This window comes from Peromyscus eremicus, chromosome 3 (genome assembly GCF_949786415.1).
Source record: "Peromyscus eremicus chromosome 3, PerEre_H2_v1, whole genome shotgun sequence".
NCBI classification, from domain to species: domain Eukaryota; kingdom Metazoa; phylum Chordata; class Mammalia; order Rodentia; family Cricetidae; genus Peromyscus; species Peromyscus eremicus.
This window is the reverse complement of record NC_081418.1, coordinates 49,728,584-49,745,080: the sequence shown is the minus strand read 5'-3', so window position 1 is coordinate 49,745,080 and position 16,497 is coordinate 49,728,584. Positions and strand designations below refer to the sequence as shown.

Below are 16,497 nucleotides of genomic sequence, written 5' to 3'. Positions count from 1 at the left end.
AATCATATTTGTGGTATTCATAGATTACATTCGCAGTATATATATATGTATGTATATATATATATATACATACATATATATATTTAATTTTAAATGCCGAATGTCATTTATTGAAGGAGGGAGGAGGTCTTAAATACAGGCTTACAGCACAATGGGAGAACCCCGGAGGGCAGAATTTCACTACTGATGTTTTATAATCTTGCATCTAAGCTGTTAATGCCCATTATTCAGGATACACAGACAAGGAACTTCCCTTAAGTATTCAGGAGGGTGGAACCTGGCAGAGAATTAGCATAGGGAGGATATCAAGGTCAAGATCCGCAAGCAAGACAACAGTTACCCAAAACGGGGGCCAGGGACTTACAGGTCCCCCTTTTATTAAATAATGAGCTTCTGACTTGGGTTGCGTGGGACGTCAGCAGGTCACCTTACCCGTCATGGAGATGCCTGCCCAGGCCCCACAGGTGAACACCTGATTTTTGACAAAGAAGCCAAAACTATACAATGGAAAAAAGAAAGTATCTTCAACAAATGGTGCTGGTATAACTGGATGTCAATATGTAAAAGATTACAAATAGATCCATATCTGTCACCATGCACAAAACTCAAGTCCAAGTGGATCAAAGACCTCAACATAAATCCAGTTACACTAAACTTAATAGAAGAGAAAGTAGGAAGTACTCTTGAACACATTGGCACAGGAGATCACTTCCTAAATATAACACCAACAGCACAGACACTGAGCACAACAATTAATAAATGGGACCTCTTGAAACTGAGAAGCTTTTGTAGGGCAAAAGACACAGTCAATAAAACAAAAAGACAGCCTACAGAATGGGGAAAGACCTTCACCAACCCCACATCTGACAGAGGACTGATCTCCAAAGTATATAAAGAACTCAAGAAACTAGATATCAAAATACTGCACAATCCAATTAAAAAATGGGCTAAAGAGCTAAACAGAGAATTCTCAAACGAAGAATTACAAATGGCAGAAAGACATTTAAAGAAATGCTCAACATCTTTAATCATCAGAGAAATGCAAATCAAAACAACTCTGAGATACCACCTTACACCTGTCAGAATGGCTATGATCAAAAACACTGAAGACAGCATATGTTGGAGAGGATGCAGAGCAAAGGGAACACTCCTCCACTGTTGGTGGGAATGCAAATTTGTACAACCACTGTGGAAATCAGCATGGCGGTTTCTCAGAAAATTGGGAATCTACCTCAAGACACAGCCATACCACTCTTGGGCATATACCCAAGGAATGCTCAATCATACCACAAAGATACATGCTCAACTGTGTTCACAGCAGCACTATTTGTAATAGCCAGAATCTGGAAACAACCTAGATGCCTGTCAACTGAAGAATGGATTAAGAAAATGTGGTACATATACACAATGGAGTACTACTCAGCAGAGAAAAACAATGACGGCATGAAATTTGCAGGCAAATGGATGGAACTAGAAAATATCATCCTGAGTGAGGTAACCCAAACCCAGAAGGACAAACATGGTATGTACTCACTCATAAGTGGATTCTAGATATAAAGCAAAGAACAATCAGACTGCAACCCACAGAACCAGGGAGGCTATATGGCAGGGGGGACCCTAGGATGACTGTGGCTTATAATAAGTTTTGGTTTTACTCAATTACTGAGCAAACCTCAATGAAACATTTCACTATTAGGATAAGAATTTGTACTCTATCAAGCTGATAATAGAAAAATAAATTTAAAAAAATAATAATAAACTTAAAAATTAAAAAAAAAAAGATAGCAGATGCTAGGATGACATCCTCATCCACTCCATGGCACTCCAAAGACTCCGTGCTGGTTAAGGTTTGCTACAATCTGCTATGTTTCATAATCTAGTTCTGTACCATGTCCCACTAGACTGTAAGCCCACAGGGCAGGGATTCTTGTTTTATGTGCTGCTATATCCCCAATGCTTTAGTAAGTTTTGTTGTACAAATAAAAAAATGAAATAGGGAAAAGAAATACTATTCAATAAGTAATGTTGGAGAAACATTTGTGAATCTTCAGGAGCAATTAAAAAAAGTTAACAATCAGTTCAGCAAGTATAATTTTTTGCTCTGTAAACCAGGCTGGCCTGGAACTCTGAGATCCATCTGCCTCTGCCTCCAGAGTGCTGGGACTAAAGACACTATTCCCAGCAGATTTAAATTTTTTAACAGGATAGGGGGTGGGGAGGGAGAAACTCAGTGTAATGACATATATCTGTAATACCAGGACTTAAAAATCTATCTATCTATCATCTTCTATATCTATGTATCTATCAATCAATCTATCCATCTATCCATCCATCCATCCATCTATCCTCTCTCTGGTTGATTTATTACGTATGCATGTCTGCCTGTACACCAGAAGAGGGCACCAGTTCTCATTACAGATGGTTGTGAGCCACCAAGTGATTGCTTGGAATTGAACTCAGGACTTCTGGAAGACCAGCAAGTGATCTTAACCTCTGAGCCATTTCTCCAGCCCCTCTTTCTCTCTTTTTAAATATTGTTTATTTATGTGTGTGTGAGAGTATTCCACATGCCCACAGAAGCCAGAGAAAGGCACCAAATTCCCTGGAGCTAGAGTTACAGACAGTTGTGAGCAGCCCAACATGAGTGCTGGGAACCAAACTCCAGTCCTCTGCAAGAGTAATACATGCTCTTAACCACTGAGCCAACTCTCTTTCTTTTTTAATGGCCTCTTATTATTTTTTAACATTTAAGGTTTGTTTTATCACATTTATTTATACATTTTGAATTGGGTATATATGAGTGTGGCCATGAATCTGCTATGGTGCACATGTGGAGGTCAGAGGACAAGTTGTAGAAGTTGGTTCTCTCCTTCTACCATGTGGGTTTTGACAAACTCAGGTCATCAGCTTTGGAAGCAAATGTCTTAACCCACCAGCTCAGCTCACTGGCCTTCAGTTTTAATTTTTCCCTTTTTATGTGTGTGACAAATGTGTGTACATGTATGATGTGTATGCATGTTTGTCTGTGTATATACTACGGCATTCATGAGGGGGTCCGAGGACAATCTCATATGTGGTTCCTTGCCTTCTAGCTTGTTTGAGTCGGGCTCTCTTGCAGCTTGGCTGCATATGCCAGGCTAGCTGCCCGGCAAACTTCCAGGGATTCTCTAGCTCCACTTCCCAGCTCACAGCAGCACTGGGATTACAGATGTCCGTCACTCTGTCCTGATGCGCATGGGTACCAGGGCTCCAAACTCAGGTCCTCATGCTTGTATTACAAGTGCTTTACCATGGAGCCATCTGCTCAGTCTGGGTTATTTTCATAAGCAATAAAATATGCTCTGAAGTTAGACTTTGCTGGATGTGGTGATGCATGCTGTAATCCCAGCACTTGGGAGGCAGAAGCAGATGATCATAAATTGAAAGCCAACCTGCTCTACATAGTGAGTTCCAGGCCAGCCAAGACTACATAATAAGACCCTGTCTCAAAACAACAACAACAAAAAAGTGAAATATAAAGGCAGATGACCCATGGGGGGCGGGAGGTGAATCTGCAACATGCCAGAAGGTTAATATATAAGAAGTTGCTAAAAATTTAGTCAGAACATTTCATATTAAAACTAATTTATCGCTGGGCAGTGGAGGTGAATGCCTTCAATCCCAGCACTTGGAAGGCTGAAACTGGTGGATCTCTGAGTTCAAGGCCAGCCTGGTCTACAGAGTGAGTTTCAGGATAGCCAGGGCTACACAGAGATACCCTGTCTCAAAAAACAAAAAAAAGAGGAAAAAAAAAAAACTAATTTAGACTTAAAATTCTCAGGAACTAAGGAGCAAATTTATTCCTATTTATTTATTCTCATATCACACTTTTAAAAATTATACTTATTTTTTATGTGTATGAGTGTTTTGCCTAACTTATGTCTGTGGATCGTATGTGTACCTGGAATACATAGAGGACAGAAAAGGACATCAGTTTCCCTGGGACTGGAGTTACAAACAGTTGTGGGTTGTCATGTGGGTAATGTGAATTGAATTCAGGTCCTCTGTAAGAACAGACAGTGCTCTTAACTGACGAGCCATTTCTCTAGCCTCATATCCTTTATTTATTTATTTTTATTTATTTATTTATTTATTTATTTATTTATTTATTTATTTATTTATTATTTATTTATTTATTTATTTATTTATTTATTTATTATTTATTTATTTATTTATTTATTTATTTAGAGACAGGGTTTCCCTATGTAGGCCTGGCTGTCCTGGACCTCACTCTGTAGACCAGACTGGCCTCAAACTCACAGAGATCTCCTGAATGCTGGGATTAAGGGTGTGTACCACCACTACCCAGTCTTTTTTTTTTTTTTTTCTAAAAAACCTATTTTATTTTTAATTATGGCACGTACACATGTGAGTGCAGGTGCCTGTGAAGTCCAGAAAGGAATTCTGGATTCCCCTGAGCTGGGGATACAGGCAGTTGTAAACCACCTGATGTGGGTGCTGGGAATTGAACTTGAGTCCTCTGGAAGAGCAGCAAGTTTTCTTAACCACTGAGCCATCTCTCCAGCCCTTTCTTATCCCTCTTTATCGACATGTTCAAAAGGGATAATTCTGATATTTTCTCTTATTGTTGTGTTTATTTGTGGGAGTGTTATTATTGCAACAGTTTCCTATATCCCAGGCTGGCCTTCCCCATGGAGCCAAGAACTCCTCGAACTTCTGATCAGCCTGTTTCTGTTTTGAGGGCTAGAATTATAGGTACCAGCTATCATGTTAGCTTAATGTGGTGCTAGAGATCAAACCCAAGACCTTGTGAGTACTAGGTGAGCATGCTACTAAATGAGCTACATCCTTAGCGCTCCACTCCAATTTCTAACTCCTTGCTTCATAACAAAAAGCATAACAAGAATCCCTCGATGGTTAGACTCCACTAATCAATATCGACCAACTCCAGTATGAACTGGGTTCAAAGGACAGACCATAGACATACCACACTCACTAGCCGATCCTCCTACTAACTGGAAAAACTGCTGGGCAATTTTCATATGATCCCTCTGCAAAACAGAACAGAACTGAGAGAGAGGAAGCAGGCACAGTATTTTATTTATATTGTACTTACGATTACAATGCATTTTCATGTATGTCATTTAACATGTTTTAAATCATAATCAAGTTCTTATTAGCTTATTATTACAAGCACCAAGAAAAATACAACCTGAAATTGTGTGAAAACTTAAGTAGAGTCGATTAGAGAGGAATCTAACCTCCAAATTCCACCCTAAAATCCATGTAATAAATAAATTAATTTACACATTCAACAAATATGTAACACACTCTGACTGTGTCTGAACTTTGTACAGAAGCCATGGACATAACAAGGATTATATTAGACTCCTTTATTTATGCAATGAGGATTTGCTGCCTACATGGAGAAACCCAGAGATGCAAGGCTTATTTATTGCATTCTTTGCTTCATCAAGAACTTAATATGCTACATTAACATGGATAAAAAACCTTAGTTTATCTGTCTGTCTGTCTGTCTGTTGAGAAAGGGTTGCACTATCTAAGCCAGGCTGTCCTTGAATTTGAGATCCCCTTGCCTTGGCCTGCAGTTATAGGTGTGTGCCACCATGCCCAAGGGCAGCCTAACTTTAGACTGCTCTCGTAGTTCTAAGAAGTTCTAAGAAGCTCTTTAGCCAGGCAGTGGCGGCGCACAACATTAATCCCAGTACTCCAGAGGCAGGCGGATCTCTAAGATTGAGGCCAGCCTGGTCTACAGAGTGAGTTCCAGGACAGACCCTGTCTCAAAAAAACAAAACAAAACAAAACAAACAAACAAACAAAGCTCTTTAAACCAAGCTCTAGGGGGACTGAGGCAGGAAGACTGAAGATTGGTATGAGCTCAAGGACATCCTGGGGATATAGTATATGAGATCCTGTCTCAAGAAACCAAAATTAAAAAAACAAAAAAGCTTTTCTAGAAGAGATGAGGGTGTATCCCCAGCGCCTTAAAAGCTTTTCTTGAGAAGGAATTTTTCCCATTATCTATGTACCAAATCCATTTTCTGTGTTCGTCAGTAAAGAGACGACCGTATTACAGTGGGGCTCTTTTAAAGAAACAGCAAGTTTTATGACTACAGCTTTAAAAAATCTCTACATAATAGAATTGTTTTTGCAGGGTTTAAGGAATTAAAAGGAATTGAAGAACCAAGGAATGGCTCAATGCAAGTATCTACTAAGCACAAGGGTTTGCTCCCTCGCACCCCACCCCAACAATAAAGTACAAGGACCCGCGGAAGAACCCAGTGATCATAAACTTGTTACTGGTTGCTCATCATCATTCATCCCGGTTTTCACATAACTAGAACTTTGCAAAGTAGGGGTTACCAATGGTTTCATACTCACCGAACCCATTTCCTGGCCCAGGGCTGCATTAACAACTCCCTTGAGAATATACTCCTGGGAAAACACAATCATACCATCAATCAGTCGTGTGGGCGATCCTGTTGACCCCTTGCACCAACTCTACGTCACATGCTAAGCTGCCTTTCTCGGCTGTACCCCTGGCTCATGGGAGGATTCGGAGTCCAGTTTGATTTCAGCAGGCAAGAGCCCAGATAGCAGCGTTTACCATCGTACAAGCTCCGTCTTGAGCAGAGATGACTTGGTGGGAGACTGGGGAGACAGTTCAGTCAGCAAAGACTCGCCATGTAGCATGAGGACACTAGTTCAATCCCCAGGACCCATGGGAGAGAACCACTGTGATCCCAGTGCTGGAGAGGTGAAAACACATTCCTGGAACTTGATAGGCAAGCCAGCCTAACCTAACCAGCGAGCCCAGGCCAGTGAGAGCCCCTGTCCCAAGGAACAGGGGAGACACTGCTTGTGGAAAAGCACTACATCTGTGTCATCCCCTCTCCAATGTCACAAGAACTACACTTTAGTCCTTCTTCTACAGGACAAAGACAACATCTGATACCCACTTACAAGATACTTAATCTATTGGAGTCTTGTAGCCTCATCTATAGCCTATTTTTTCAAGTCTGGGCTCAAAAATTTAATGATACTTTCCTTAGAAGTACCATTAGCTTTTATTAAGAGGGCTCATTCTAGGTAGCAAAAAGATACTGGAGCCTTTCGTTCCCTTGAGAAAAAGACTTGTTAGGCTCCATCCGGTCAGGAAGTATTTTTCATTCAGATTGTTTTCCTTTTCTTTATTTCTCTTTTTTAAAAAACATTTATTTAGTGTGTGTGTGCACGTGTGTGTGCACGTGTGCTCGTGAGTGTGTGTATGTGTACACGCCATAGCATGCATGTGGCGCTCAGAGTACAATCGTAGGCTTGATCTGTTTCCTTCCACCATGTGGATTCCAGGGACTGAACACAGGTCGTCAGGCTTGATGGCAGCAGCTTTTACCCACTAAGCCACCTTGGCAGCCTCCTCTGGTCTGGTATTGGATGAAGGGATGCTTACTATGTCCTTTGCACACACAGTGTTGGAGATACAATAGAGACACGGTCCCTGACTGCAGGAGTGAGCGTCCTACTGAGGGGAGAGACAAGCTACAGACACTTACATTAGTAGTGGTTGCTCATTTCATTTCTAGATTTGGATTTTTTAAACACATTTTAATATTTCCAAGCTTTAGACTTTTCAGAAATGAATCGATATTAAGGGACCTGAGTCACATTAATAATAATAATAATAATAATAATAAAGCCCAGAACATTCACTCTCCTACAGACAGTCTTCTCGGCTGCCCCACAGCTGTGCGCCTGCCGCGCTGCTCCCCACAGCACCTGCCTCACAGAAATGTATGGCACCTCCAGTTACCTGGGGTGTAGTAGGTTCCAGGTCCTTGATTAAATTGTAAGCTTCCTGTACATCATCTGCAAGGTAAGAAGTCAGTTGTTACGCGAGCTTGTGTTTCAGCAAAGCTCTCTGAAGCACTCCCTGGAAAACTGAGTCTGCAGTATTCAAATACTCATACAAAATAGGGTGCAGCTTAGTAATTGAGTGCTTTTACAGCAGGTGCAGGGCCACACGTGTGTGTGTGTGTGTGTGTGTGTGTGTGTGTGTGTGTATGTGTGTATGTGTGTGTGTGTGTGTGTATGTGTGTGTGTGTGTACACAGACACAGACACAGACACACACACACACAGAAAATATGTTTCATCTGACCATTAATTCTCTATCAAGTTGAAGGTTGTGTAGTTATCCTAAAGATAACAAGTATTTTCCTTTTCAAAAACTGCATGTATGTACGTGCATGTTTGAAGGCATGTGAAGGGTAGAGGACAACCCCACGCGTAATCCTCAGGGACACAGTCACTTTGAGACCAGCCTGGCTAGCCAGAGACCCAGGGATCCTCTGTCTCTACCTCCCCAGTGCTGAGATTACAAACACGTGACACTACACCGGGCATTTTCACATGACTTCTGGAGCTGGAACTCAGGTCCCCCTGGCTTTCCAGGTAAGCACTTTATGGACTGAGTCCTACTCTGGCCCATAAAAACAATTATCTTCAGAAAACTGATACTGAGCCAAAAAACATCTAAAACATGCTTAAGTTAAGAATATAGGCTGGGCCAGGCATGGTGGCACACACTTTTAATTCCAGCACTCAGGAGGCAGAGGCAGGTGGATCTCTGTGAGTTCAAGGCCAGCCTAGTCCACAGAGTGATAGCCAGGGCTATTGCAGAGAGACCCTATCTAAAAATAAATAAAATAAATAAAATAAAAAGTAGGCTGGGTGTTATGTCAATGGATTTGTATTTAAATAAGAAAACTTGGGGCTGGAGAGATTGCTCAGAGGTTAAGAGCACTAGCTGTTCTTCCAGAGTACCTGAGTTCAATTCTCAGCAACCACATGGTGGATCACAAACCATCTGTAATGAGATCTGATGCCCTCTTTTGTCATGCAGGTACACATGCAGGCAGAACACTGTATACATGATAAATAAATAATCTTTTTAAAAAATAAATAAGAAAGCTGGCACATGCCTTTAATCCCAGCATCCAGGAGACAGAGGCAGGCCTGATCTACAAGGTGAGTTCCAGGACAACCAGAGCTGTTACACACACACACACACACACACACACACACACACACACACACACACAACCCTGTCTTGAAAAACAAAACCAAAAACAAACAATCAAAAAAAAGTCTTTTTTTTTTCAAAAAGAAATATATATTACATACATAACAGTGAAATAACAATGGCTGTCCTGGAACTCACTCTGTGGACAAGGCTGGCCTTGAATTCACAAAGATCCACCTGCCTCTGCCTCCTAAGTGTAGAGATTAAAGTCATGTACCACCATCCCTAGCCTAAAAATGATTTAATCTGGAGTCTTTGGAGGTTCTATACTTTGTTTTTGTTTATGCTAGAAATTTTTCATAAAATAATTTGTAAAGTATATTCACTTTTCCATTAATTCATATCTAAAAACAAATTTCTTTTTGCTTATCTATCATATAGAGGGGACTGTTTGCAAGACATGTTCTCACAAAATACACATTTTTCTCAGTAAGGCATAAGTTGCCTGGTTGGCCTCCACCAGGCACCTGAAAAGGCCACACTGCTAGTTTCAGGTCCGTGGCCTAGCACCCTACTCTGGTAAGTTCTGGGAAGAGCTGCTCCAGGAAGGTTTCCAACAATGAAAGCATCAGATATCACATTCTCTTCCAATCAGAGCATTTCTCCTAAGATACCTGTGTTCCAGAGCAAGAGATGTGGATACTTTGAGCAAATACAAAAGCTGATAGTTTTAAAACAAACAAACAAACCAACCACAAGAAAACGTGAATGTACGGTTTCATGAAACACAAACAGAAAAAGAAAATAAGGGGAAGAAAAAAACTGAAGACAAAGGACATTGCTAGAGAACAGAGCAGTAAGAAGAAGAAAGGAGGGAGGAAGAGGTGTAGGGCCAGGAGAAGAAAAGAAGAGAAGGAGAACAGGACAACTAGTAAGTGCCATGAACTTTGTTTTGTCTCATGACCTTGTTGCAAGTATATATTTGGAAGTGCTATACATTTAAAATGCATACAACTAATTCAATCAGATTAAATAGTCTAAAATATTTTCTTCAGAACATGACCAGTTTTTCTTACCTTGGCGAAGATAGTAAATCACTAGGTTTAGCCTCGCTTCAGGGATGACATCAACCAGAGGAGGTAACACCTGCAAAGCCCCCTCGCCTCCTCGGAACACAACCTGCACATAGAGGGGGTTACTGCGGCAGCACGGGTGCATGTGCTCACCACTGGGAATGCTGCTACCACACACCCGGGGGTGGTGACAGGAGAGAACTCACTCCCACAAGTCACCCTCTGACGTGCACACGCCTGCCACGGTGCACATGCCTGCCACGGTGCACACGCCTGCCACGGTGCACATGCTTGCATGTGCATACATGCACACACAATAAATCAGCTAAGGAATGTGATTAAAAATTTGAAAGATAAGCAACCAAGTATGTTGTCAGATGATAAGTGTTACAAAGTTAAAAAACCAAAAACAGGGCCAGTGAGACGGCTCAGCAGGTAAAGGCCCTTGCCGTCAAGATGGACAACTTGGGTTCAATCTCCAGGACCCACATTCTTAATTCCAGCAATTTTCCGCTGACCACCACACGTCCACACGTGCACACATACACACAGAAATGTAATAAAATTTTAAAACAATTTGTGCCCACTATTGAACTTCCAGAGCCTAGCAGTGTTCAGAACACAACAAACTCCACAAACACACTAAAACTGAGGTCATCGGGCATGAACTACATCATTTCTCCCTCAATATTCATTTTCGTAAGTTTCTCCTGGTTCCTTTAACAAGGGACTTCATCTGCTTCCTTGATCCTCTGAGTCCTAACTCCATCTGACTCTGTTTCTCCATTCATCACTGTATCTTCAGTCTCCCCAGAGTAGCAGCCCCACTTCTCAACCAGAAGCACACACAAGGGTTTTTGTTCTCGTGTAAAATCTCTGCTTGGTTCCTTTGTTCCCGCTGGAGAATGCCCTATTTTTTTTTCTTTCAATGCTAAACTTCAAAAGCCGTGGCTGACTGCTAATTTCCTCTTACCCTGTCACTCCTTAGCCTCCCCCAAGTTTGTCTTTTGCTCTGAGAACCCTAGTGAACAAGTGCACCCCTTTAACTAAAGGACTGCTGGGGGGTGGTGCCCCATGCGTCTCTGCGGTCCGACACTGCAGGCTTTAAGAGGGCCGTACAAACCACAGCACCATGGGCAGTGTCCATCAGCCGGTGGGTGTTACACAGGAAAGTTACAAAACAAGATGGCTCAGCAGGCGAAGGCTGGGGTTACCACAGGCAGAACATCCCTAAGACATGAAAGTTTTGAGTGCTGCTGCTGCTGATGCCATGAGTGTAAAATTCCACACATGACCTCAAAAAGCAGGCTTGGCTGAGTGTGGTGACATTTGCCTTTATCTCAGCAGTGGAGAGGCAAAGACAGGTGGATCTCTGTGAGTTCCAGTCCAGCCTGGTCTATACAGAGTTCCAGTCCAGCCTGGTCTATACAGAGTTCCAGGCCAGCCTGGTCTATACAGAGTTCCAGTCCAGCCTGGTCTATACAGAGTTCCAGGCCAGCCAGGGATTTGTAGTGAGATCTTCTCTCAAGAAGAGGAGGAGGGGTTGGGGATTTAGCTCAGTGTTAGAGTGCTTGCTTAGCAAGCACAAGACCCTGGGTTAGGTTCTCAGCTGGGGGGGGAGCGGGAAGAAGGAGAAGAGGGAGGAGGGGGGAGGGAGGGAGGAGGAGAAGGAGGAGGAGGAGGAGGAGGAGGAGGAGGAGGAGGAGGAGGAGGAGGAGACAAACAAAGCGAAAGAAAAGCTACAGTCTGCTTAGTGCACCCAGGGTCTGGCTTGGAAGCACATAGTCTGGTCTCATTATGCTGTGTAGTTGCTGGAAAACAACTTCATCTGAGCTTAGATTTACTTCAAGCAGTGGCCATCATAACCCAGCCCTAAACCCATTACTCATCCAACTTGACTTTCCACTTTCTCTCGTGGCATTTACTACTCTGGATCAACCATCCTCTGATCATCTTACACATCACACTTGTTCTAGATTCATGTCCTAGACTAGAGTGAACCCTTGAAACTCAGCCAATCTTCAAAGATCAAACAACTGTCTTCACTTATGCTAACCCATGAGCGTATGTTCTTCTTTTTTCCCCCAAGGACAAGGAACACTTGGGTCTGTCTTGCCTTTCTTTCCAAATGTGATCCACATTCTGCCCTCCCAGTAAGAGGTTCCCTAAGGAAAGAGACTGGTATTAGAAACCCATTTTATCCCTTCCACAGTAACAAGGCATTCCTTGAAGCAGTGCAATATTTGCTGGGGAATCTCCTTTTATTCATCTTTAATTGCTGTGATGTACCAAAATAAAATAGGACTCAAGTCAATCAAGATGGGAAACTTACCAGATTGTGCCTGATGAGTTCTTTAGCAAATTCAAAGGGTGAAGAGGCATTGTCCATCAAGCTTTTGAGTTCTGCCTGAAATATAAAAAGGAAAGGCTTATCAAAGTAATAAGCATATAGTTCTTATTTTTTAAAACTTATTTTGTTATATTTATTTATTTTTATTTTTTTAGTTCTATGTAGCCCTGGCTGTCTTGGAACTTGCTATGTATACCAGGCTGAACCTGAATTTACGGAGATCTGCCTGCCTCTGCGTCCTGATACTGGGATTAAAAGCATGTGCCACCACACCTAGCTTATTATTTTCTTAAATTATGTATATGTGTGTATCTGTGTGGTTGTGTGCATGTAAGTGTGGGTACACGACACTCTAAAGTTAAGTGTCTCAAGCCTCATACTCAGTAAGAAGTTTAAAAATTGTGCAGGTAAGCTCTTGGTCTCCTAGGGTTAGTTTTTATTTTCAGTGCCAAAGGCTTAGAAGTTAAGCTCTTTATTTTTCAGTCTTACCATTGTACCTATATTCTTTTTTTCTAGGCCAGCCTGATCTATAGATGGAGTTCCAGGACAGCTTACATAGTGAGACCTTGTCTCAGAAAAAACTGCCTTACTGCTTGGAGGTCAAGAGCAATGGCAACACCCCCATCATACGTCTCTCGTGCTAATTTCAAACACAGCCCTGAAGAGGGACGTCACTGCACACCAGCACACACACAGCAATGGCACGGGATTCTTTCTCTTTTCATGATTATCTTTAAATCATAAAGGACATGCTGTTCTCTAAGTCTGTAATACCGTTGAAGATGTTCTGTCCATGATCTTCCAGGGCAAGGGGAATTCTTTTTCTTCTCAGATGAGACTCCGTTCCACCAGCTTTGTTCACGTCTGTCATACAAATTACCCACACCCAGTGCCGCCTGTTCTTAGGACAGCTCGCTAGTCTTGCTAGCTTGCTCTGAGGCTCTCGCGCGGCTGTAATCTCAGTGCCACATCCACCTAGCATGTGAGCTCTGTGGTTCTCACGCTGCAGCTGCCTCAGAAGCCTCTTACTGCCTGGCTTGAAGAGGGCACCGAATGCGGCAGGGCCAGCAAGTCCTAAGCGTGGCAAGTGAGCCGCCTACGGACAGCACGGAAGGAGCCGCTCACTTTGTGGACATGTGAGAGCCGCCAACACTCTGCCCAGGCAGCCTGCCTGCCTCACTGAGGCCCTACCCTGTCCCACGGCCTCTGCAGAGCTGTCAGGGACCCAGGCTCCTCAGATCACACTTTTCAATTATTGGAGATTATTTAATGTTCTTACTGAAAACAACTAAGAGAAGAGGAATTAGTAAGACATTTTAAAACAAGCTGGGCAGTAGTGGTGCACGCCTTTAATCCCAGCACTTGAGAGGCAGAGGCAGGCGGATCTCTGTGAGTTTGAGGCCAGCTGGGTCTACAGAGTGAGTTCTAGAATAGACAGGGTTACATGCAAAAAAAAAAAAAAAAAAAAATTGTCCAAAAAAAGTAAGTGAAGGGAAAACAGGTCCCGGGGGGAAAAGTCACATAAGCTGGTTTCATAGATGTTCCTACCTGTACAAGCTACAGTTAGGAGAGTGAGGGAGGAGGGTCAGGAGCGTGAGCAGCCGAATCTGTATAATAAGACCCTATGACTTGGCCCAAACACAAAATAGTACAAGTGGGAGGTCACATGTCTAAGAAGGCACTAAGTAGCACTAGATCCAATGGACACCGAGAAAGATGGGGCAGAGAAGGAGAGAGATCTAGAAGTTATATCTAATGGGAAACAGCGGATGATGACGTGGAGATGAAGGAGAAGAAAGGGGCAGATACCCCAGGTTTCTAATAATGATGTACTGGACATATGAGGTGGCCAGGCGGCCACAGAGCCATGAACAGACTTTAGAGAAAGAAGCTGAAGCACTGGTTTTAAACACTCACATTATAGTTATATTATTATACATCATTTAGGTGAAACTATCGGAAATACACTAGATACAACACAGATCATTCAGAAATGAAATGCCGTTTAGAACGTCAGATTTTTAAAAAAAAGAACTTCATATAGAGCAAGGTGTTCTGTGTCACACCTTGAATGTCAACACTTCAGAGGCAGAGGCAGAGGCAGACAGATCTGTGTGAGGTCAAAGCCAGCATGGTGTACATAAGGAGTTGGAGGCCCGCCAGAGCTACATAGTGAGAGCCTGTCTAAAAAAAAATGTTTATACAATTATTTGGTTATAGAATCCCACTGGCCATAACCAAGGAGCATTACTACAGAGCTATAGATCCTGGAGTTTATGGGCTAACTTGGGAGCTGCTATAAAGTAACTCCCATTAGAACCGAGATCATCAGAAACACATCCACACGCCTACCTCAGCTGCTTTGCCGTTGTAGAGGCGAAAGTGATTGCAAGCCTTAAGGTTGAGTGCGATGGTACTGTCAGGGATTTGCTGGAGGTAAACAGCCAGGACTTCTTGGGACACGTCATAGTAATCCAATTTGTAGTAGCAGAGGGCCACATAAACATTGAGGGCCAGGTACTCCCTGTTAGAGAAAGACTCAAGCTGAAGTATATTTCACAGATTGATTCCTGATACAACAATCAAATTGTTTCCAAACCTCTTCCTTTCTTACTAACATATTCATTTGACTCTTTTCCAGTTTTAATCTGGACTAAATAATCATTACTTTATCAGTTCAAGTTTATATAGCAACTGGGTAAGTCTTCTATTACTTAAGTATATAATAAGTATATAAGTATATAAGTAATAAGAAGTAATAAAATAACACTAAGACAGAGGATGGAAGGACAGAAGGATGCAACATGCTTACAGAACAAATAAGCCGCATATCCAACAACACATCTGATTTGGAAGGGTACATGGACACAATTCTCATAAGGGAATAAGTGTTTATTATATAGATACTTTAGGAAATCTACTTCATAAAGTTTTCATTTTCTAAGAAGAAGGAAAACAAACGTATGTTAAAAGAAGTTTGTTATTTAACATTCAGATACTAAGTATGTAAGTCAGTTCGAATCAGATAGAGTTTTGTAGATAGAAAACCTGTCATATTGATTCTAATAGTGTTTAAGGAAAAGTAGACTCCAACTATCATGTTATATTAAGTGTCTAACTGCAAAGCTCAAATGAACAATAAGGCAAAGAACAGGGCGAGGATCTGCCCTGGAAGGAAGAAAACAAGACATAACTAGTGGATTTTTTTCTCTTTTTGAGTTGTAATATTTGAGTGTATTTAAACCAGCTTTGATATTCTATTATAAAAGTTTTTATTAGCATATATTAGTTATACATAATAACTGTTTTATGATATTTTCAAATATACATATAATGTATTTTGAGGTATCCACCCCCCATTACCCTCTCTTGTCCCCTTCCCACTCCCACCCTTTCCTTCCTCTTTTCTACCAGTCCCCCTTAGTCATGTCTTGTTGTGTGTGTGAACCAATGAGTTTTATTAGGATTACGTATAGAGGCAAGGGTGAGCGGTTAGTTATAGGAACATGGGCAACTTTCCAGTCCACTGAAGAAAATGTCCCTCTCTCCTCCCAGCAGCTATTAACTGCTTCTGACTCCTCAGGTGAAGCCACATAAGCCCCTCCTCTCCAGTACCATTAACTGTAAGTCCTCAAAGAAGGGCAGGGCTTTGTGAGCATCCCCTCCTCTCTATTAGAATGATGAGTGGCCCAATCTTATGCAGGGAATCACAGGTGCTAGGTATTCAAGAGGGTCCAGAAGGCAGCATTCTTCAGCCTACCACCCTTTCCTCTTGTATTCTTTCCACTCTCTCTTCCTTAATGTTCCCTGAGCCTTTGAGGGAGTGATACAGACATTGCACTTAGAGAAAACCTCTTTGACTTGCTATGGATATCTATAGTTACTGCCACCTACAGAAAAAAAAAAACAAAAAAACTTTTTTCTTTCTGGCCAAAGCTGACAGCAGCACTAATCTATGGGTATAAACATATACATTTAGAAGGCAATTTGATAGGCACATCATGTCCCTTTAGAAAAACAACAGCAGTAGCT

At 41.9% G+C, this 16,497-nt stretch overlaps 1 protein-coding gene and 1 long non-coding RNA gene across 5 annotated transcripts in view; one reads left to right on the top strand and one right to left on the bottom strand.

Annotated features, from left to right (window-relative positions):
* Window positions 1-13,236, top strand: part of LOC131906810 (uncharacterized) — a 48,790-nt gene extending 35,554 nt beyond the window's left edge. The window contains exon 3 of one of the 2 annotated variants that reach the window (XR_009378205.1): window positions 12,982-13,236. This is a non-coding gene — a long non-coding RNA (uncharacterized LOC131906810). Of the gene's footprint in view, window positions 1-6,175; window positions 6,299-12,981 lie in introns of those variants that run through there. The other variant, XR_009378204.1, reaches the window with a different exon arrangement.
* The window catches only part of Ift56 (intraflagellar transport 56), a 48,151-nt gene that overhangs the window by 17,434 nt on the left and 14,220 nt on the right, over window positions 1-16,497 (bottom strand). For all 3 annotated transcript variants that reach the window (XM_059257587.1, XM_059257586.1, XM_059257588.1), the window contains exons 7-12: window positions 14,818-14,989; window positions 12,448-12,522; window positions 10,119-10,221; window positions 7,832-7,887; window positions 6,403-6,456; window positions 4,988-5,051 (exon numbers count right to left, since the gene is read on the bottom strand). In XM_059257587.1, the coding sequence (XP_059113570.1) occupies window positions 4,988-5,051; window positions 6,403-6,456; window positions 7,832-7,887; window positions 10,119-10,221; window positions 12,448-12,522; window positions 14,818-14,989 (524 nt within the window). The remainder of the gene's footprint in view (window positions 1-4,987; window positions 5,052-6,402; window positions 6,457-7,831; window positions 7,888-10,118; window positions 10,222-12,447; window positions 12,523-14,817; window positions 14,990-16,497) is intronic.